General features: G+C 50.3%; 1 protein-coding gene, 1 long non-coding RNA gene and 3 other non-coding genes across 6 annotated transcripts in view; 1 reads left to right on the forward strand and 4 right to left on the reverse strand.

The window, feature by feature from the left end:
• The window catches only part of LOC141077453 (uncharacterized), a 128,769-nt gene that overhangs the window by 70,030 nt on the left and 36,037 nt on the right, over nt 1–22,702 (reverse strand). The window contains exon 1 of one of the 2 annotated variants that reach the window (XR_012227564.1): nt 18,068–18,193. The exons of the other annotated variant lie outside the window; for it this stretch is intronic. This is a non-coding gene — a long non-coding RNA (uncharacterized lncRNA). Of the gene's footprint in view, nt 1–18,067; nt 18,194–22,702 lie in introns of those variants that run through there. 2 annotated transcript variants of the gene reach the window in all.
• Nucleotides 3,977–4,059, reverse strand: TRNAL-CAG (transfer RNA leucine (anticodon CAG)). The gene has a single exon. It is a non-coding gene; the product is annotated as a tRNA-Leu (tRNA).
• On the reverse strand, nt 10,774–10,856 carry TRNAL-CAG (transfer RNA leucine (anticodon CAG)). Its single transcript has one exon. It is a non-coding gene; the product is annotated as a tRNA-Leu (tRNA).
• Nucleotides 16,645–16,727, reverse strand: TRNAL-CAG (transfer RNA leucine (anticodon CAG)). The gene has a single exon. It is a non-coding gene; the product is annotated as a tRNA-Leu (tRNA).
• The window catches only part of LOC141077452 (uncharacterized), a 28,068-nt gene continuing 23,708 nt past the window's right edge, over nt 18,343–22,702 (forward strand). Inside the window, exon 1 of the mRNA XM_073564400.1 lies at nt 18,343–18,475. Coding sequence (XP_073420501.1) covers nt 18,358–18,475 — 118 coding nt within the window. The 5' untranslated portion in view covers nt 18,343–18,357. The remainder of the gene's footprint in view (nt 18,476–22,702) is intronic.

Raw genomic sequence — 22,702 nt, forward strand, 5'->3', positions numbered from 1 at the left:
AGCGCTGAGGCAGGGGCAGCAGCAGCGCTGAGGCAGGGGCAGCAGCAGCGCTGAGGCAGGGGCAGCAGCAGCGCTGAGGCAGGGGCAGCAGCAGCGCTGAGGCAGCAGCAGCGCTGAGGCAGGGGCAGCAGCAGCGCTGAGGCAGGGGCAGCAGCAGCGCTGAGGCAGGGGCAGCTGTGCTGGGGCAGGGGCAGCTGTGCTGGGGCAGGGGCAGCTGTGCTGGGGCAGGGGCAGCTGTGCTGGGGCAGGTGGGCTCTGTGGTGGTGGCAGCGGGCGGCGCTCTGCGGTGCGGTGGTGGCAGCGGGCTGTGCTCCGGTACAGGGACGGCGGCTCCGCCGCGATTTCTTCGCAGCCCGGAGGCCCCCGCACTTCCCTTGCTGGCCGCCGCCATGTTGCAGTGGCCTCCGGGAGCATGGACGCCGGAAAGAATCTGCCGCAGACCTCAAAATTTGAAATCTCATTTTCAAAAGTGAGAGCCGGCTAATGGTGCCAAAAATGAGAGCAATAGCTTTAACAACCGGTTCCACCGAACCGGGGAGAACCCGCTGAATCCCACCCCTGGCTGCGCCCTGAGGGCTCATAGTGCTGCGCTGTGTGGAGTGGGATTCGAACCCACGCCTCCACGTGGTGACTGCAGACGCTGAACACGCTCCCTGGTGCACAACAGCTTGCACCTCCAGGGACCAGTACTGCTGCTGTCAGGAGTGGGATTCGAACCCACGCCTCTACGGGAGACTGCCCCGAGGGCTCATAGTGCTGCGCTGTGTGGTGCGGGGTGGGCAGGGTCAGCGCTGCGCCCCCAGGGCTCATAGTGCTCCGCTGTGTGGTGCGGGGTGGGTGGGGTCAGCGCTGCGCCCCCAGGGCTTATAGCGCTGCGCTGTGTGGTGCGGCGTGGGCGGGGTCAGCGCTGCACCCCCAGGGCTCATAGTGCTCCGCTGTGTGGTGCGGGGTCATCTCCCATCTCCTCCCTGGCTCTGTGCTGCTGTGTAAGATCGCTTAGTGGTGGGGGAGGGGCGGCAGTGACTGGCCGGTGGGCAGGGTCATTGTGCTATGGGAACCAAGATCCGGCCTGCATAGAAGGTGGAAGAGGGAGGAGTCGTGTGACACGCCGAGCTGCCTGTGACTCATCCCCTGGCTCGGGGGGCGGAGCCAGCGCCGTGCAGCACACAAACAGTCTCTCCCTGGCTTGCAGTACAGTGAGGCTGGGGGATGGGCGGCCGGGCTCTGTGTCACGTGGCTCCGAGCCCACCCCCTGCTTTCTCGGTCTAACTGCAGCAACAATGACGTCACCTGAGCGCCAGATTTGAACCTTGGAGCTGCCGGCCGGTAACTGTATGCCTGTATGGGGTCAGCTGTGGGGGGAGGCAGGGGGTCCCTGCAGAGTGTATGGGGTCAGCTGTGGGGGGCACTGCGGGTAGACAGGGGGTCCCTGCAGAGTGTATGGGGTCAGCTGTGGGGGGCACTGCGGGTAGACAGGGGGTCCCTGCAGAGTGTATGGGGTCAGCTGTGGGGGGCACTGCGGGTAGACAGGGGGTCCCTGCAGAGTGTATGGGGTCAGCTGTGGGGGGCACTACGGGGGAGACAGGGGGTCCCTGCAGAGTGTATGGGGTCAGCTGTGGGGGGCACTGCGTGGGAGACAGGGGGTCCCTGCAGAGTGTTTGGGGTCAGCTGTGGGGGGCACTGCGTGGGAGACAGGGGGTCCCTGCAGGGGGAGGTGAGGACAGTGTATGGGCACAGCTGTGGGGGGCATGGCGGGGTACAGGCGTTCCCTGTGGGGTAGGGGAGGGTTAGGGGGGCTGTGTTGTCACTCTGCTGTGAACACTAATTATGAATGCAATATTTCCCTTATTAATTATTGTTTTTTTATTTCTCTGTCTCTCAGTAGGTAACACTTGGGGCAGTCGCCCGCTCTCTGTGTCTCTGCTGGCAATATACGCTCGTAGAAAAAGGGGTTAATGTACCAGTACAATTCATAGGACTTAATTTTTATTCTATGTCAAAATTCAATAATTTCCTTTTCCCTTTTTTTTCCAATAGGTAACAAGGCATCGTGGACACTAAACTGGCTCAAGAACTGGCGGGACAAGGACACCAAGTTTGCCTAATGGACGACATCGCTATGGAGGAACACAGCTCTCCGGCCACCATCATCATGTGGAGCAGCTAAGCCTCTTCATCCTCGGTTTGGGTAAGTGACAATCCATGTATGTATGGTCTAAGGAGCGGTCATGGCACATGTACATACATGTATGTGTAAACATGTATATACAGTCAGCTGTCATGGCACTCGGGAAGTCACACCAGGGGGCTGTGTGGCCCTGTAGGCCTCTACACCACCACACAGCCTCCCGCAACCCGCTCTACAGCACCACACAGCCTCCCGCAGCCCCGTCTACACCACCACACTTCCTCCTCCAGCCTCTGTCTCCCCCCTCCAGTCCCTGACGCCCCCCCCTCCAGCCTCCTTCCTAATTTAGAGCTTTTGGTTTTTTTTTATCAGCATAAATTGTCATTTAAGAAACGATTGTCCATTCAAGAAGAGATTTGTGTTGGCAGATTATCCTAGGAAAGCGTGTTAGATGATAATAATCGTGCTGCCCATCTCACCCGACGAGCAAGCAGCACCAGGGTGGATAAAAATCTTGAATTTTTTAAAAAAATCAAAAAAATCAGATTTTTTTGATTTAAATCAGATTTTTTGGATTTAAATCATTTGATTGCAGTTTTCATAATGTGATTTCAAATGGCAAACAAGTCCTTGGATATCCTTTTGACAGTATTTGCACTTTGCTCTTGCACCTTTCTTTCCAAGATCTGCTGCTGGCATCTCAACAAAATGAACCCAAATAGGGTCTCTCTTACGACCTGCTGCCATGGCTCACACAGATCACTTATGAAGTTTGATTGTTACTACAGCCTGAGCCAAGCACTGCTGATGTTACTCCAGCCTGAGCCAAGTACTGCTGACTATCCAACAAGTTTGGGCATGTCAACTGAATGCAGGGAAAAAGAAACTAAACCAAAACTGAAACCAAGCTAGAAGTGTGGAAATAAAGGGGCAGTATGAACAAAATGTGGAGGCTATTAATAGTTTATACAATTAAGACATGCTGCTTTTAAACACCTACCTATTGCCATATAGTAAAACAAAAAAGATTTTTACTTACTTTGGGGTCCCCCCCTCACCCTGGCGTTAGATCGTTGCCCCTACTTTCGTCCGTGTAACTATGGGCGCACATGCACACTGCTCTCACTTCTCATTTTAATCGTGATTTATATTAAAAAAAAAACTTTTGATTTAAATCAGTGATTTAAATCATGATTAAAATCATGATTTAAATCGATCCGATTTAAATAGAAAAAAATCTTTTGATTTAAATCGTGATTTAAATCATGATTTAAATCGGCGTGATTTAAATCAATCCACCCTGAGCAGCACCCTTGTTCGTTGGGTGAATTGACCTTTTAAGGGAGCCCGACGTACTCACTAAATTGTCCCTATCCCTAAGTTTTTTTGGATGCAGATTGCTCTCACACGAGTGTTTTTTTGATTTGGAAAAGAAAGAAATGAGGATGGAGAATCAAAACTTTAAGGCTAAAAAATATACTCACACATATATACACCAACTGTATAGACACACATATAAATATTTATGGTGTATACATTAGGCTATAAGACCTGGAGACTGTTATTACACATGCTGCCACTAGGTTTATTTTCTTTTCTTTAAAAAAACAAAAAAAAAAAAAAAAAAACTGTCGCTGTCAGGAGTGGGATTCGAACCCACGCCTCCACGTGGTGACTGCAGACGCTGAACACGCTCCCTGGTGCACAACAGCTTGCACCTCCAGGGACCAGTACTGCTGCTGTCAAGGAGTGGGATTTGAACCCACGCCTCCACATGTGGTGACTGCAGACGCTTAACACGCTCCCTGGTGCACAACAGCTTGCACCTCCAGGGACCAGTACTGCTGCTGTCAGGAGTGGGATTCGAACCCACGCCTCCACGGGAGACTGCAACCTGAACACAGTGCCTTAGACCACTAGGCCATCCTGACTGCTGACATTGACATGCTCCCTGGTGACACAAGAGTTTGCACCACCAGGGACTTCAGTACAGATCTGCTGTCCAAATCAGACATTGGGGCCCCTGGTGGGACTTCTGGCAAAGCCAGAGGGGACATTGGGATGTCATTGGAAAGCTAATTACCAGACTGAGGTGAGGGAGCAGTTCTTGGGGCTGTGTGGTGCTCTGTTGGGCATTTGTGCACCCTCAAGCCTGCACCACAAGGACCACTTTTATCCATGGACAGCCAGGCTCTGACCCCCTGAATTCAAATTCCATTTGGAGCAGGGGGACAAGTGATGTTGCTGTATGTAGGTGGCCTCCTGGATGATGTTCCTGCCAAGCTTGATTTGCCTGACCCCTTCTGCAGAGTAGTTAAGGGGATTGAGAACCCCCAAGACTGCCCCAGACTGAAAATGTCTTTTCAAATCTGCTGTCCAAATCAGACATTGGGGCCTCTGGTAAAGCCAGAGGGGACATTGGGATGTCATTTGAAAGCTAATTACCAGCTTCTTTTTCATTACTTTAGTTCTGCAGACAGATGGTAAACGCCATTGTCTGTAAAGACCCCGTTACACACTGCGATATCGCTAGCAATATTTTTGAACCCCTCTCCATAATCTTTGAAAATTCTTGGAGAACAGGAGAAGTGCCAGAAGACTGGAGAAGAGCAAATGTTGTTCCTATCTTCAAAAAGGGGAAGAAGGTGGACCCAGGCAACTATAGGCCGGTGAGTCTGACTTCTATACCAGGAAAGATCTTTGAACAAATTATTAAACAACATGTATGTCAATACCTGGATAAGAATGAAGTGATTAAACAGAGTCAGCATGGGTTTCTAACTAATAAGTCATGTCAGACTAACTTAATTTCCTTCTATGACGGTATCACTGATTGGGTGGATCAAGGAAATGCTGTAGATATAGTATATCTTGACTTCAGCAAAGCATTTGACAAAGTCTCTCATACAATCCTTATTGAAAAAATGACTAAGTATGGAATGGACAAGGCAACTGTTAGGTGGATTCATAACTGGCTTAGTGATCGGACCCAAAGAGTGGTCGTAAATGGCTGCACATCCAGTTGGAAGAATGTCTCAAGTGGGGTACCACAGGGCTCTGTCCTGGGCCCTGTATTGTTCAACATCTTTATCAACGATTTAGATGAAGGAATTGAGGGTAAACTGATTAAATTTGCTGATGACACAAAGCTAGGAGGGATAGCTAATACTAGAGAAGAGAGAGAGAGGATTCAAAAAGATTTAAATAAACTGGAGAAGTGGGCAGCAACTAACAGAATGGTTTTTAACAGGGAGAAATGCAAAGTACTACATCTGGGCAATAAAAATGAAAAAAGCATATATAGAATGGGAGGAATAGGGCTAAGTGACAGCACATGTGAAAAAGACTTGGGTATACTAATAGATCACAGACTGAATATGAGTCAACAGTGTGATGCAGCAGCAAAAAAGGCAAATGCAATTCTAGGATGTATTAACAGAAGCATACAGTCTAGATCACGTGAAGTCATTATTTCCCTCTACTCCTCTTTGGTCAGACCTCATCTGGAATATTGTGTCCAGTTTTGGGCACCACATTTTAAAAAAGACATCAACAAACTGGAGCAAGTTCAGAAAAGAGCGACCAGAATGGTGACCGGTCTGCAAACCCTGTCTTATGAGGAAAGGTTGCAGGATTTGGGAATGTTTAGTTTGCAAAAGAGAAGACTGAGAGGAGACTTAATAGCTGTCTACAAATATCTAAAGGGCTGTCACATTGTAGAAGGATCAACTTTATTCTCATTTGCACAAGGAAAGACTAGAAGCAATGGGATGAAACTGAATGGGAAGAGACACAGATTAGATATTAGAAAAAACTTTTTGACAGTTAGAGTGATCAATGAGTGGAACAGGCTGCCACGAGAAGTGGTGAGTTCTCCTTCAATGGAAGTCTTCAAACAGAGGCTGGACAGACATCTGACTGGGATGATTTAGCGAATCCTGCTTTGAGCAGGGGGTTGGACCAGATGGCCCAGGAGGTCCCTTCCAACTCTACGATTCTATGATTCTATATTGCTGTAAAGTCACCGATTTTGTGACGTTGCAGCGATATTGCTAGCGATATCCCTGCATGTGATACTTACCTCCGACCGGCTCCCCCGCTGGTTATCACTGATCGCGCGAGAAGCTCCTGGTCCATTCCTCGTCGGCCACTTCCTGCTGGGCTTCCTGTGGCGCCCAGGGCGGGAGGACGCAGGATCGCCGCGTCTGACAGGTAAGTAGCGATCCCCGTCTCCAGCAATGTCGCTGGTGAGATCTGCCTGTGTAGCAGCTCACTAGCGACCACCTAGCGATGCACCAGCGATCCTGACCGCGTCATATCGCTAGTCGGGATCGCTGGTGCATCGCTAGGTGTAACGGTACCCTAAGTGTTACAATGAGTCACTTCTAACTGGCTAGATAGAAAAGTTGCAGACTCTGTAATCTCAGGATAAATTACCGTATTTTTCGGACTATAAGATGCAACGGACCATAAGAACACCCCAATTTTCAGTAGGAAAATAGGGGGAAAAAAAATAATGTGTCAAATGGGGGTCCGTCTTACAGTCCGAATTCAGCTTACCTGGGAAGGGATCTGGCACAGGTGAAGTAGTCACAGGGGTCATTCAGTGGCGGCTCTGTGCTAGGGCAGGTTGGTTGTGCTGGGGCAGCTGCGCTGGGGGAGAGGCAGCAGCGCTGAGGCAGGGGCAGCAGCAGCGCTGAGGCAGGGGCAGCAGCAGCGCTGAGGCAGGGGCAGCAGCAGCGCTGAGGCAGGGGCAGCAGCAGCGCTGAGGCAGCAGCAGCGCTGAGGCAGGGGCAGCAGCAGCGCTGAGGCAGGGGCAGCAGCAGCGCTGAGGCAGGGGCAGCTGTGCTGGGGCAGGGGCAGCTGTGCTGGGGCAGGGGCAGCTGTGCTGGGGCAGGGGCAGCTGTGCTGGGGCAGGTGGGCTCTGTGGTGGTGGCAGCGGGCGGCGCTCTGCGGTGCGGTGGTGGCAGCGGGCTGTGCTCCGGTACAGGGACGGCGGCTCCGCCGCGATTTCTTCGCAGCCCGGAGGCCCCCGCACTTCCCTTGCTGGCCGCCGCCATGTTGCAGTGGCCTCCGGGAGCATGGACGCCGGAAAGAATCTGCCGCAGACCTCAAAATTTGAAATCTCATTTTCAAAAGTGAGAGCCGGCTAATGGTGCCAAAAATGAGAGCAATAGCTTTAACAACCGGTTCCACCGAACCGGGGAGAACCCGCTGAATCCCACCCCTGGCTGCGCCCTGAGGGCTCATAGTGCTGCGCTGTGTGGAGTGGGATTCGAACCCACGCCTCCACGTGGTGACTGCAGACGCTGAACACGCTCCCTGGTGCACAACAGCTTGCACCTCCAGGGACCAGTACTGCTGCTGTCAGGAGTGGGATTCGAACCCACGCCTCTACGGGAGACTGCCCCGAGGGCTCATAGTGCTGCGCTGTGTGGTGCGGGGTGGGCAGGGTCAGCGCTGCGCCCCCAGGGCTCATAGTGCTCCGCTGTGTGGTGCGGGGTGGGTGGGGTCAGCGCTGCGCCCCCAGGGCTTATAGCGCTGCGCTGTGTGGTGCGGCGTGGGCGGGGTCAGCGCTGCACCCCCAGGGCTCATAGTGCTCCGCTGTGTGGTGCGGGGTCATCTCCCATCTCCTCCCTGGCTCTGTGCTGCTGTGTAAGATCGCTTAGTGGTGGGGGAGGGGCGGCAGTGACTGGCCGGTGGGCAGGGTCATTGTGCTATGGGAACCAAGATCCGGCCTGCATAGAAGGTGGAAGAGGGAGGAGTCGTGTGACACGCCGAGCTGCCTGTGACTCATCCCCTGGCTCGGGGGGCGGAGCCAGCGCCGTGCAGCACACAAACAGTCTCTCCCTGGCTTGCAGTACAGTGAGGCTGGGGGATGGGCGGCCGGGCTCTGTGTCACGTGGCTCCGAGCCCACCCCCTGCTTTCTCGGTCTAACTGCAGCAACAATGACGTCACCTGAGCGCCAGATTTGAACCTTGGAGCTGCCGGCCGGTAACTGTATGCCTGTATGGGGTCAGCTGTGGGGGGAGGCAGGGGGTCCCTGCAGAGTGTATGGGGTCAGCTGTGGGGGGCACTGCGGGTAGACAGGGGGTCCCTGCAGAGTGTATGGGGTCAGCTGTGGGGGGCACTGCGGGTAGACAGGGGGTCCCTGCAGAGTGTATGGGGTCAGCTGTGGGGGGCACTGCGGGTAGACAGGGGGTCCCTGCAGAGTGTATGGGGTCAGCTGTGGGGGGCACTACGGGGGAGACAGGGGGTCCCTGCAGAGTGTATGGGGTCAGCTGTGGGGGGCACTGCGTGGGAGACAGGGGGTCCCTGCAGAGTGTTTGGGGTCAGCTGTGGGGGGCACTGCGTGGGAGACAGGGGGTCCCTGCAGGGGGAGGTGAGGACAGTGTATGGGCACAGCTGTGGGGGGCATGGCGGGGTACAGGCGTTCCCTGTGGGGTAGGGGAGGGTTAGGGGGGCTGTGTTGTCACTCTGCTGTGAACACTAATTATGAATGCAATATTTCCCTTATTAATTATTGTTTTTTTATTTCTCTGTCTCTCAGTAGGTAACACTTGGGGCAGTCGCCCGCTCTCTGTGTCTCTGCTGGCAATATACGCTCGTAGAAAAAGGGGTTAATGTACCAGTACAATTCATAGGACTTAATTTTTATTCTATGTCAAAATTCAATAATTTCCTTTTCCCTTTTTTTTCCAATAGGTAACAAGGCATCGTGGACACTAAACTGGCTCAAGAACTGGCGGGACAAGGACACCAAGTTTGCCTAATGGACGACATCGCTATGGAGGAACACAGCTCTCCGGCCACCATCATCATGTGGAGCAGCTAAGCCTCTTCATCCTCGGTTTGGGTAAGTGACAATCCATGTATGTATGGTCTAAGGAGCGGTCATGGCACATGTACATACATGTATGTGTAAACATGTATATACAGTCAGCTGTCATGGCACTCGGGAAGTCACACCAGGGGGCTGTGTGGCCCTGTAGGCCTCTACACCACCACACAGCCTCCCGCAACCCGCTCTACAGCACCACACAGCCTCCCGCAGCCCCGTCTACACCACCACACTTCCTCCTCCAGCCTCTGTCTCCCCCCTCCAGTCCCTGACGCCCCCCCCTCCAGCCTCCTTCCTAATTTAGAGCTTTTGGTTTTTTTTATCAGCATAAATTGTCATTTAAGAAACGATTGTCCATTCAAGAAGAGATTTGTGTTGGCAGATTATCCTAGGAAAGCGTGTTAGATGATAATAATCGTGCTGCCCATCTCACCCGACGAGCAAGCAGCACCAGGGTGGATAAAAATCTTGAATTTTTTAAAAAAAATCAAAAAAATCAGATTTTTTTGATTTAAATCAGATTTTTTTGATTTAAATCATTTGATTGCAGTTTTCATAATGTGATTTCAAACGGCAAACAAGTCCTTGGATATCCTTTTGACAGTATTTGCACTTTGCTCTTGCACCTTTCTTTCCAAGATCTGCTGCTGGCATCTCAACAAAATGAACCCAAATAGGGTCTCTCTTACGACCTGCTGCCATGGCTCACACAGATCACTTATGAAGTTTGATTGTTACTACAGCCTGAGCCAAGCACTGCTGATGTTACTACAGCCTGAGCCAAGTACTGCTGACTATCCAACAAGTTTGGGCATGTCAACTGAATGCAGGGAAAAAGAAACTAAACCAAAACTGAAACCAAGCTAGAAGTGTGGAAATAAAGGGGCAGTATGAACAAAATGTGGAGGCTATTAATAGTTTATACAATTAAGACATGCTGCTTTTAAACACCTACCTATTGCCATATAGTAAAACAAAAAAGATTTTTACTTACTTTGGGGTCCCCCCCTCACCCTGGCGTTAGATCGTTGCCCCTACTTTCGTCCGTGTAACTATGGGCGCACATGCACACTGCTCTCACTTCTCATTTTAATCGTGATTTATATTAAAAAAAAACCTTTTGATTTAAATCAGTGATTTAAATCATGATTAAAATCATGATTTAAATCGATCCGATTTAAATAGAAAAAAATCTTTTGATTTAAATCGTGATTTAAATCATGATTTAAATCGGCGTGATTTAAATCAATCCACCCTGAGCAGCACCCTTGTTCGTTGGGTGAATTGACCTTTTAAGGGAGCCCGACGTACTCACTAAATTGTCCCTATCCCTAAGTTTTTTTGGATGCAGATTGCTCTCACACGAGTGTTTTTTTGATTTGGAAAAGAAAGAAATGAGGATGGAGAATCAAAACTTTAAGGCTAAAAAATATACTCACACATATATACACCAACTGTATAGACACACATATAAATATTTATGGTGTATACATTAGGCTATAAGACCTGGAGACTGTTATTACACATGCTGCCACTAGGTTTATTTTCTTTTCTTTAAAAAAAAACAAAAACAAAAAAAAAAACTGTCGCTGTCAGGAGTGGGATTCGAACCCACGCCTCCACGTGGTGACTGCAGACGCTGAACACGCTCCCTGGTGCACAACAGCTTGCACCTCCAGGGACCAGTACTGCTGCTGTCAAGGAGTGGGATTTGAACCCACGCCTCCACATGTGGTGACTGCAGACGCTTAACACGCTCCCTGGTGCACAACAGCTTGCACCTCCAGGGACCAGTACTGCTGCTGTCAGGAGTGGGATTCGAACCCACGCCTCCACGGGAGACTGCAACCTGAACACAGTGCCTTAGACCACTAGGCCATCCTGACTGCTGACATTGACATGCTCCCTGGTGACACAAGAGTTTGCACCACCAGGGACTTCAGTACAGATCTGCTGTCCAAATCAGACATTGGGGCCCCTGGTGGGACTTCTGGCAAAGCCAGAGGGGACATTGGGATGTCATTGGAAAGCTAATTACCAGACTGAGGTGAGGGAGCAGTTCTTGGGGCTGTGTGGTGCTCTGTTGGGCATTTGTGCACCCTCAAGCCTGCACCACAAGGACCACTTTTATCCATGGACAGCCAGGCTCTGACCCCCTGAATTCAAATTCCATTTGGAGCAGGGGGACAAGTGATGTTGCTGTATGTAGGTGGCCTCCTGGATGATGTTCCTGCCAAGCTTGATTTGCCTGACCCCTTCTGCAGAGTAGTTAAGGGGATTGAGAACCCCCAAGACTGCCCCAGACTGAAAATGTCTTTTCAAATCTGCTGTCCAAATCAGACATTGGGGCCTCTGGTAAAGCCAGAGGGGACATTGGGATGTCATTTGAAAGCTAATTACCAGCTTCTTTTTCATTACTTTAGTTCTGCAGACAGATGGTAAACGCCATTGTCTGTAAAGACCCCGTTACACACTGCGATATCGCTAGCAATATTTTTGAACCCCTCTCCATAATCTTTGAAAATTCTTGGAGAACAGGAGAAGTGCCAGAAGACTGGAGAAGAGCAAATGTTGTTCCTATCTTCAAAAAGGGGAAGAAGGTGGACCCAGGCAACTATAGGCCGGTGAGTCTGACTTCTATACCAGGAAAGATCTTTGAACAAATTATTAAACAACATGTATGTCAATACCTGGATAAGAATGAAGTGATTAAACAGAGTCAGCATGGGTTTCTAACTAATAAGTCATGTCAGACTAACTTAATTTCCTTCTATGACGGTATCACTGATTGGGTGGATCAAGGAAATGCTGTAGATATAGTATATCTTGACTTCAGCAAAGCATTTGACAAAGTCTCTCATACAATCCTTATTGAAAAAATGACTAAGTATGGAATGGACAAGGCAACTGTTAGGTGGATTCATAACTGGCTTAGTGATCGGACCCAAAGAGTGGTCGTAAATGGCTGCACATCCAGTTGGAAGAATGTCTCAAGTGGGGTACCACAGGGCTCTGTCCTGGGCCCTGTATTGTTCAACATCTTTATCAACGATTTAGATGAAGGAATTGAGGGTAAACTGATTAAATTTGCTGATGACACAAAGCTAGGAGGGATAGCTAATACTAGAGAAGAGAGAGAGAGGATTCAAAAAGATTTAAATAAACTGGAGAAGTGGGCAGCAACTAACAGAATGGTTTTTAACAGGGAGAAATGCAAAGTACTACATCTGGGCAATAAAAATGAAAAAAGCATATATAGAATGGGAGGAATAGGGCTAAGTGACAGCACATGTGAAAAAGACTTGGGTATACTAATAGATCACAGACTGAATATGAGTCAACAGTGTGATGCAGCAGCAAAAAAGGCAAATGCAATTCTAGGATGTATTAACAGAAGCATACAGTCTAGATCACGTGAAGTCATTATTTCCCTCTACTCCTCTTTGGTCAGACCTCATCTGGAATATTGTGTCCAGTTTTGGGCACCACATTTTAAAAAAGACATCAACAAACTGGAGCAAGTTCAGAAAAGAGCGACCAGAATGGTGACCGGTCTGCAAACCCTGTCTTATGAGGAAAGGTTGCAGGATTTGGGAATGTTTAGTTTGCAAAAGAGAAGACTGAGAGGAGACTTAATAGCTGTCTACAAATATCTAAAGGGCTGTCACATTGTAGAAGGATCAACTTTATTCTCATTTGCACAAGGAAAGACTAGAAGCAATGGGATGAAACTGAATGGGAAGAGACACAGATTAGATATTAGAAAAAACTTTTTGACAGTTAGAGTGATCAATGAGTGGAACAGGCTGCCACGAGAAGTGGTGAGTTCTCCTTCAATGGAAGTCTTCAAACAGAGGCTGGACAGACATCTGACTGGGATGATTTAGCGAATCCTGCTTTGAGCAGGGGGTTGGACCAGATGGCCCAGGAGGTCCCTTCCAACTCTACGATTCTATGATTCTATATTGCTGTAAAGTCACCGATTTTGTGACGTTGCAGCGATATTGCTAGCGATATCCCTGCATGTGATACTTACCTCCGACCGGCTCCCCCGCTGGTTATCACTGATCGCGCGAGAAGCTCCTGGTCCATTCCTCGTCGGCCACTTCCTGCTGGGCTTCCTGTGGCGCCCAGGGCGGGAGGACGCAGGATCGCCGCGTCTGACAGGTAAGTAGCGATCCCCGTCTCCAGCAATGTCGCTGGTGAGATCTGCCTGTGTAGCAGCTCACTAGCGACCACCTAGCGATGCACCAGCGATCCTGACCGCGTCATATCGCTAGTCGGGATCGCTGGTGCATCGCTAGGTGTAACGGTACCCTAAGTGTTACAATGAGTCACTTCTAACTGGCTAGATAGAAAAGTTGCAGACTCTGTAATCTCAGGATAAATTACCGTATTTTTCGGACTATAAGATGCAACGGACCATAAGAACACCCCAATTTTCAGTAGGAAAATAGGGGGAAAAAAAATAATGTGTCAAATGGGGGTCTGTCTTACAGTCCGAATTCAGCTTACCTGGGAAGGGATCTGGCACAGGTGAAGTAGTCACAGGGGTCATTCAGTGGTCCAGGCTCGTGCGGTGGCGGCTCTGTGCTAGGGCAGGTTGGTTGTGCTGGGGCAGCAGCAGCGCTGAGGCAGGGGCAGCAGCAGCGCTGAGGCAGGGGCAGCAGCAGCGCTGAGGCAGGGGCAGCAGCAGCGCTGAGGCAGGGGCAGCAGCAGCGCTGAGGCAGGGGCAGCAGCAGCGCTGAGGCAGGGGCAGCAGCAGCGCTGAGGCAGGGGCAGCAGCTGCGCTGAGGCAGGGGCAGCAGCAGCGCTGAGGCAGAGGCAGCTGCGCTGGGGCAGGGGCAGCTGTGCTGGGGCAGCTGTGCTGGGGCAGGTGGGCTCTGTGGTGGTGGCAGCGGGCGGCGCTCTGCGGTGCGGTGGTGGCAGCGGGCTGTGCTCCGGTACAGGGACAGCGGCTCCGCCGCGATTTCTTCGCAGCCCGGAGGCCCCCGCACTTCCCTTGCTGGCCGCCGCCATGTTGCAGTGGCCTCCGGGAGCATGGACGCCGGAAAGAATCTGCCGCAGACCTCAAAATTTGAAATCTCATTTTCAAAAGTGAGAGCCGGCTAATGGTGCCAAAAATGAGAGCAATAGCTTTAACAACCGGTTCCACCGAACCGGGGAGAACCCGCTGAATCCCACCCCTGGCTGCGCCCTGAGGGCTCATAGTGCTGCGCTGTGTGGAGTGGGATTCGAACCCACGCCTCCACGTGGTGACTGCAGACGCTGAACACGCTCCCTGGTGCACAACAGCTTGCACCTCCAGGGACCAGTACTGCTGCTGTCAGGAGTGGGATTCGAACCCACGCCTCTACGGGAGACTGCCCCGAGGGCTCATAGTGCTGCGCTGTGTGGTGCGGGGTGGGCAGGGTCAGCGCTGCGCCCCCAGGGCTCATAGTGCTCCGCTGTGTGGTGCGGGGTGGGTGGGGTCAGCGCTGCGCCCCCAGGGCTTATAGCGCTGCGCTGTGTGGTGCGGCGTGGGCGGGGTCAGCGCTGCACCCCCAGGGCTCATAGTGCTCCGCTGTGTGGTGCGGGGTCATCTCCCATCTCCTCCCTGGCTCTGTGCTGCTGTGTAAGATCGCTTAGTGGTGGGGGAGGGGCGGCAGTGACTGGCCGGTGGGCAGGGTCACTGTGCTATGGGAACCAAGATCCGGCCTGCATAGAAGGTGGAAGAGGGAGGAGTCGTGTGACACGCCGAGCTGCCTGTGACTCATCCCCTGGCTCGGGGGGCGGAGCCAGCGCCGTGCAGCACACAAACAGTCTCTCCCTGGCTTGCAGTACAGTGAGGCTGGGGGATGGGCGGCCGGGCTCTGTGTCACGTGGCTCCGAGCCCACCCCCTGCTTTCTCGGTCTAACTGCAGCAACAATGACGTCACCTGAGCGCCAGATTTGAACCTTGGAGCTGCCGGCCGGTAACTGTATGCCTGTATGGGGTCAGCTGTGGGGGGAGGCAGGGGGTCCCTGCAGAGTGTATGGGGTCAGCTGTGGGGGGCACTGCGGGTAGACAGGGGGTCCCTGCAGAGTGTATGGGGTCAGCTGTGGGGGGCACTACGGGGGAGACAGGGGGTCCCTGCAGAGTGTATGGGGTCAGCTGTGGGGGGCACTGCGTGGGAGACAGGGGGTCCCTGCAGAGTGTTTGGGGTCAGCTGTGGGGGGCACTGCGTGGGAGACAGGTGGTCCCTGCAGGGGGAGGTGAGGACAGTGTATGGGCACAGCTGTGGGGGGCATGGCGGGGTACAGGCGTTCCCTGTGGGGTAGGGGAGGGTTAGGGGGGCTGTGTTGTCACTCTGCTGTGAACACTAATTATGAATGCAATATTTCCCTTATTAATTATTGTTTTTTTATTTCTCTGTCTCTCAGTAGGTAACACTTGGGGCAGTCGCCCGCTCTCTGTGTGTCTGCTGGCAATATACGCTCGTAGAAAAAGGGGTTAATGTACCAGTACAATTCATAGGACTTAATTTTTATTCTATGTCAAAATTCAATAATTTCCTTTTCCCTTTTTTTTCCAATAGGTAACAAGGCATCGTGGACACTAAACTGGCTCAAGAACTGGCGGGACAAGGACACCAAGTTTGCCTAATGGACGACATCGCTATGGAGGAACACAGCTCTCCGGCCACCATCATCATGTGGAGCAGCTAAGCCTCTTCATCCTCGGTTTGGGTAAGTGACAATCCATGTATGTATGGTCTAAGGAGCGGTCATGGCACATGTACATACATGTATGTGTAAACATGTATATACAGTCAGCTGTCATGGCACTCGGGAAGTCACACCAGGGGGCTGTGTGGCCCTGTAGGCCTCTACACCACCACACAGCCTCCCGCAACCCACTCTACAGCACCACACAGCCTCCCGCAGCCCCGTCTACACCACCACACTTCCTCCTCCAGCCTCTGTCTCCCCCCTCCAGTCCCTGACGCCCCCCCCTCCAGCCTCCTTCCTAATTTAGAGCTTTTGGTTTTTTTTATCAGCATAAATTGTCATTTAAGAAACGATTGTCCATTCAAGAAGAGATTTGTGTTGGCAGATTATCCTAGGAAAGCGTGTTAGATGATAATAATCGTGCTGCCCATCTCACCCGACGAGCAAGCAGCACCTTTGTTCGTTGGGTGAATTGACCTTTTAAGGGAGCCCGACGTACTCACTAAATTGTCCCTATCCCTAAGTTTTTTTGGATGCAGATTGCTCTCAAACGAGTGTTTTTTTGATTTGGAAAAGAAAGAAATGAGGATGGAGAATCAAAACTTTAAGGCTAAAAAATATACTCACACATATATACACCAACTGTATAGACACACATATAAATATTTATGGTGTATACATTAGGCTATAAGACTTGGAGACTGTTATTACACATGCTGCCACTAGGTTTATTTTCTTTTCTTTAAAAAAAAAAAAAAAAAAAACTGTCGCTGTCAGGAGTGGGATTCGAACCCACGCCTCCACGTGGTGACTGCAGACGCTGAACACGCTCCCTGGTGCACAACAGCTTGCACCTCCAGGGACCAGTACTGCTGCTGTCAAGGAGTGGGATTTGAACCCACGCCTCCACATGTGGTGACTGCAGACGCTTAACACGCTCCCTGGTGCACAACAGCTTGCACCTCCAGGGACCAGTACTGCTGCTGTCAGGAGTGGGATTCGAACCCACGCCTCCACGGGAGACTGCAACCTGAACACAGTGCCTTAGACCACTAGGCCATCCTGACTGCTGACATTGACATGCTCCCTGGTGACACAAGAGTTTGCACCACCAGGGACTTCAGTACAGATCTGCTGTCCAAATCAGACATTGGGGCCCCTGGTGGGACTTCTGGCAAAGCCAGAGGGGACATTGGGATGTCATTTGAAAGCTAATTACCAGACTGAGGTGAGGGAGCAGTTCTTGGGGCTGTGTGGTGCTCTGTTGGGCATTTGTGCACCCTCAAGCCTGCACCACAAGGACCACTTTTATCCATGGACAGCCAGGCTCTGACCCCCTGAATTCAAATTCCATTTGAATTCAAATACAACACAAAAAACACAAAAAGTTGTGCATACAACTTATACCACAATGAACAGATTACTAATAAAACAATCCACCAGGAGTTAACAGTGGACATGTGGAGCTTTCATGTAGCCTCACTGTGCCCAGTAACATTGGCTGGTCACCCTACATGAGAAAAAATTGTAATATTCCAATATTCTAAACTCTGTCCCTGTCTAATTTCTTTGTAACAAGACATCAGATGATCGTAGATAAAGGCATTTTATTCAACTTTTCACAAAGTTAACAGAGAGGCTGTAAAAACATCAAGAGACATTTTTTGGCTTAAAAAAAAAAATAAATTTAAACTGATGAATCAGCTGGTAAGTTTTTTTGGATGTACAGTGGTCAGATGGATTTGAGAAGGACGTTCTCTCGGCAGACGGGTGCCTGTTATACCCTATAGAATATATTCAGTGTACACGTCCTGGTGTGAAAAGAACCTAATATATATATTTTTTTTTTACTCCAAAAACAGAAAAAAAAACAGAGTGAAGGCAATCAGTTTCCACCAGACACAAACAAACCTAAGTTTGCTTCGGCCAGAAATCACTCGAAATAAAAGGGTTTCCAGGACCTTCAGGCCCCTGAAGCTTAAAACTAGCGAAGAGACTGGGGGGGGGTGAAAACTAAATTATATATATACACACACCACCTGCCCAGACTGGACTGATGACGACCCGACCAGAACCCGTGTGAGGCCTAGTCGGCCCCGGTAACTGAAAAGGCGACTACTGTTATGCTTTTAATCCTTTCCCAGTCATATAAAAGAATTTAAAAAAAAATGGCCGGAGAGTTGCTATATGGCGCAAGTTCCCACCCAAAAAAAGTTTCTAACACATTCAGTTACAAATGTGTAATTTTCCTACATCTGAGGGGGAAAAGGCCACCATGGAGGTGTGTGTAAGAAGGTCTGGCCGCTCCCAGGGTCCTCCATCACATACAGAGGCCTAGAGACATCACCGGCCTCACACGGCCCCGAACTACGCGCACAGACTGAAGAAGAAGGGGCTCCGCCATTACCGGAGGAGATTGTGCGCCTCCATGCTGCGGTTCTGGAGCACACCACGGCCACACGGAGCGGGGGGGACGGCATTATGGTATCAGGCCGCCGAGATCTCCCCCTCACGAAAACCTCCTGACTCGGCGGAGACACGGTGAGGAGGACCGCAGCCGCTGCTACAGATGGCGGCACTTCCGCCTGTGCTCCGCCACCACAGGAACTAAAATGGCGGCCGGGCGGGGAAGTGACGTGTGGTGAGGAGACGTGGGAGGCCGGACTGAGTCATGGAGGAGGCGACGGTGGTGTCGTAATGTTTGCTGTGGAGAGAGCGCAGCAGAGGAGCGGAGCTGTCAGCGGGGAAGAGCGCGGCACAACACAAAGCCCGGAGGAGGGAGCGGCGACACCCCGCAGAGGACAGAAGGGAGACGGTGTGTGGGGGGAGAGAGTGGGGGGAGCAGAGGCTGAGCATGGGGGGGAGCAGAGGCTGAGCATGGGGGGAGCAGAGGATGGTGCTTGGGGGGCGGAGCCGGAGCTGGAGTGTGGTGGACGGGAGATAAAACACAACCTTAGTATGTAGGGCTGTGGAGTCGGAGTCGGAGCTCATTTTGGTGGAGTCGGAGTTGGTATAAAATGGACCGATTCCGACTCCTAAAATATATAATAAATTGGGTACAGTAATTCAATGCAGAATGTGCTGAATATTTTTTCATAGGAATTTGGGAAAGTTATGAAATGTCCTATAAATGGCTGTTCTATTCCTGATCTAAGGCTACATTCACACACAGCGTTTTTGCTGCGTTTTTTGAGGATACGTTTTTCAGTTGCAAAAGCAGATCAGCTTTTTAAAAACTGCATCACCTGAAAGGTTTTTGAGCTCATAGATAATGTTTTCAATATCAGAGCAGATTTCTAATCTGCTTTTATTTATATATCTGTCTATCCATATCATATCTGTACCAAAAAGAATGAAAGCCGGATAGCACACAGACTAACACTCCTTTTTTTTAGCACCAGTCAGGTCCACCTCATAGCTGCCCAAAAGGACGCCCAGGACAGGCATTGCTCGTCTTCAGTAACATCAACTGATAGTTGGAATAAATATACTGCATTCACCACCACATCTTCTTAAGGTGCAGGCTTTATTTTCAAGTGTAGGGGTGTGCAGTATGAGGTTCTGCCCCCCCCAGGTTTGATCCTGGCTACGCCCATGATGTGGATGTAGCCTGAGGATCTAGGCTTTGTCTTAGCCGAGATAAATAAGTCATAGTGTGTGTATGTGTATATATATATATATATATATATATATATATATATATATATATACATACACACACACACACACACACACACACACACACACACACACACACACACTACAGACCAAAGGTTTGGACACACCTCAATCAAAGCGTATTCTTTATTTTCATGACTATGGTTTAATAAGTGGGATTTCTTGCCTTATAAATGGGGTTGGGACCATCAGTTGTGCAGAAGTCTGGTGGATACACAGCTGATAGTCCTACTGAATAGACTATTAGAATTTGTATTATGGCAAGAAAAAAGCAGCTGAGTAAAGAAAAACGAGTGGCCATTATTACTTTAAGAAATGAAGGTCAGTCAGTCCGAAAAATTGGGAAAACTTTGAAAGTGTCCCCACGTGCAGTGGCAAAAACCATCAAGCGCTACAAAGAAACTGGCTCACATGAGGACCGCTCCAGGAAAGGAAGACCAAGAGTCACCTCTGCTGCGGAGGATAAGTTCATCCGAGTCACCAGCCTCAGAAATCGCAGGTTAACAGCAGCTCAGATCAGAGACCAGGTCAATGCCACACAGAGTTCTAGCAGCAGACACATCTCTACAACAACTGCTAAGAGGAGACTTTGTGCAGCAGGCCTTCATGGTAAAATAGCTGCTAGGAAACCACTGCTAAGGACAGGCAACAAGCAGAAGAGACTTGTTTGGGCTAAAGAACTCAAGGAATGGACATTAGACCAGTGGAAATCTGTGCTTTGGTCTGATGAGTCCAAATTTGAGATCTTTGGTTCCAACCACCTTGTCTTTGTGCGACGCAGAAAAGGTGAACGGATGGACTCTACATACCTGGTTCCCACCGTGAAGCATGGAGGAGGAGGTGTGATGGTGTGGGGGTGCTTTACTGGTGACACTGTTGGGGATTTATTCAAAATTGAAGGCATACTGAACCAGCATGGCCACCACAGCATCTTGCAGCGGCATGCTATTCCATCCGGTTTGTGTTTAGCTGGACCATCATTTATTTTTCAACAGGACAATGACCTCAAACACACCTCCAGGCTGTGTAAGGGCTATTTGACCAAGAAGGAGAGTGATCGGGTGCTACGCCAGATGACCTGGCCTCCACAGTCACCAGACCTGAACCCAATCGAGATGGTTTGGGGTGAGCTGGACCGCAGAGTGAAGGCCAAAGGGCCAACAAGTGCTAAGCATCTCTGGGAACTCCTTCAAGACTGTTGGAAGACCATTTCCAGTGACTACCTCTTGAAGCTCATCAACAGAATGCCAAGAGTGTGCAAAGCAGTAATCAAAGCAAAAGGTGGCTACTTTGAAGAACCTAGAATATAAGACACATTTTCAGTTGTTTCACACTTTTTTGTTAATTATATAATTGCACATGTGTTAATTCATAGCTTTGATGCCTTCAGAGTGAATCTACAATTTTCATAGTCATGAAAATAAAGCAAACTCTTTGAATGAGAAGGTGTGTCCAAACTTTGGTCTGTACAGCCATGGCTAAAAATTTTGAGAATGACACAAATAATAATTTTTACAAAGTCTACTGCTTCATTTTTTCTAATGGCAATTTGCATATACTCCAGAATGTTATAAAGAGTGATCAGCTTAACAGCAATTACTTGCAAAGTCAATATTTGCCTAGAAAATTAACTTTATCCCCCAAAACACATTTCAACATCATTGCAGCCCTGCCTTAAAAGGACCAGCTAACATCGTTTCAGTGATTGCTCCATTAACACAGGTGTGGGTGTTGATGAGGACAGGGCTGGAGATCAATCTGTCATGATTAAGTAAGAATGACACCACTGGACACTTTAAAAGGAGGCTGGTGCTTGGCATCATTGTTTCTCTTCTGTTAACCATGGTTATCTCTAAAGAAACACGTGCAGTCATCATTGCACTGCACAAAAATGGCCTAACAGGGAAGAGTATCGCAGCTAGAAAGAATGCACCTCAGTCAACAATCTATCGCATCATCAAGAACTTCAAGGAGAGAGGTTCCCTTGTTGCCAAAAAGGCTCCAGGGCGCCCAAGAAAGACCAGCAAGCGCCAGGACCGTCTCTTAAAAGTGCTTCAGCTGTGGGATCGGACTACCAGCAGTGCAGAGCTTGCTCAGGAATGGCAGCAGGCAGGTGTGAGTGCTTCTGCACACGCTGTGAGGTGGAGACTCTTGGAGCAAGGCCTGGTCTCAAGGAGGACAGCAAAGAAGCCACTTCTCTCCAGAAAAAACATCATGGACAGACTGATATTCTGCAAGAGGTACAGGGAGTGGACTGCTGAGGACTGGGGTAAAGTCATTTTCTCTGATGAATCCCCTTTTCGATTGTTTGGGACATCTGGAAAACTGCTTATTCGGAGAAGACCAGGTGAGCGCTACCACCAGTCTTGTCTCATGCCAACTGTCAAGCATCCTGAAACCAGGGCCGCCATCAGGGCATGACAGGCCTTACATGTGTATGGGGCCCGGTGATTAGGGGGGCCCGACCATGCTGGCAGCCCGATCCGCGCTGGGGCCCCCCTACATTTTATACAGGCTTCTGCAGCTATATTTTAAATTCAGACTCAGCGCCTGCCGGGCCCCTCGGGCAGGCCCCCCCCCCCGCACCATGGTCCAGCCAGCGCCGAAATCCCCCCCTGCACAATGGTCCAGCCACAGCTCCGCCCTCACCTGACGTCACACACTGCTCTGCTCCTCCACTTCCTCATTCAGTCAGTGTGCCACGTGGGACTGGGAGAGGGAGGGAGCCTCGCCGCTGGAGCACAGCCAGATGACAAGGTAAGAATTTTTTTTTTTTTTTTTTTTTGAGAGCGGCTATCCAGGGAGCCTGGGGCAGAATGCTGGACATGGGGCATAATGCTGGACACTGGGGGCAGAATGCTGGACGCTGGTGGCAGAATGCTGGATATGAGGGCAGACTGTGAGACGGGGCAGAATGCTGGACATGGGGCAGAAGAATGCTGGACACTGGGGCAGAATTCTGGACATGGGGCAGAAGAATGCTGGACGCTGGGGCAGAATTCTGGACATGGGGCAGAAGAATGCTGGACGCTGGGGCAGAATTCTGGACATGGGGCAGAATGCTCGAAGCTGGGGCAGAATGCTGGAGACTGAGGCAGAATGCTGGACATGGGGGCAGGCTGTGAGCTGGGGCAGAATGTTGGATACAGATACTGCACAGTACCACTCATCCTGTATATATATACACTGCACAGTACCACTCCTATATATGTATATACTGCACAGTACCACTCCTCCTGTATATATACACTGCACAGTACCACTCCTGTATATGTATATACTGCACAGTACAACTCCTGTATATGTATATACTGCACAGTACCACTCCTCCTATATATACACTGCACAGTACCCCTCCTCCTGT

This window comes from Dendrobates tinctorius, unplaced genomic scaffold (genome assembly GCF_039654945.1).
Source record: "Dendrobates tinctorius isolate UK_male_01 unplaced genomic scaffold, ASM3965494v1 ptg000452l, whole genome shotgun sequence".
In the NCBI taxonomy this organism is placed as follows: Eukaryota; Metazoa; Chordata; class Amphibia; order Anura; family Dendrobatidae; genus Dendrobates; species Dendrobates tinctorius.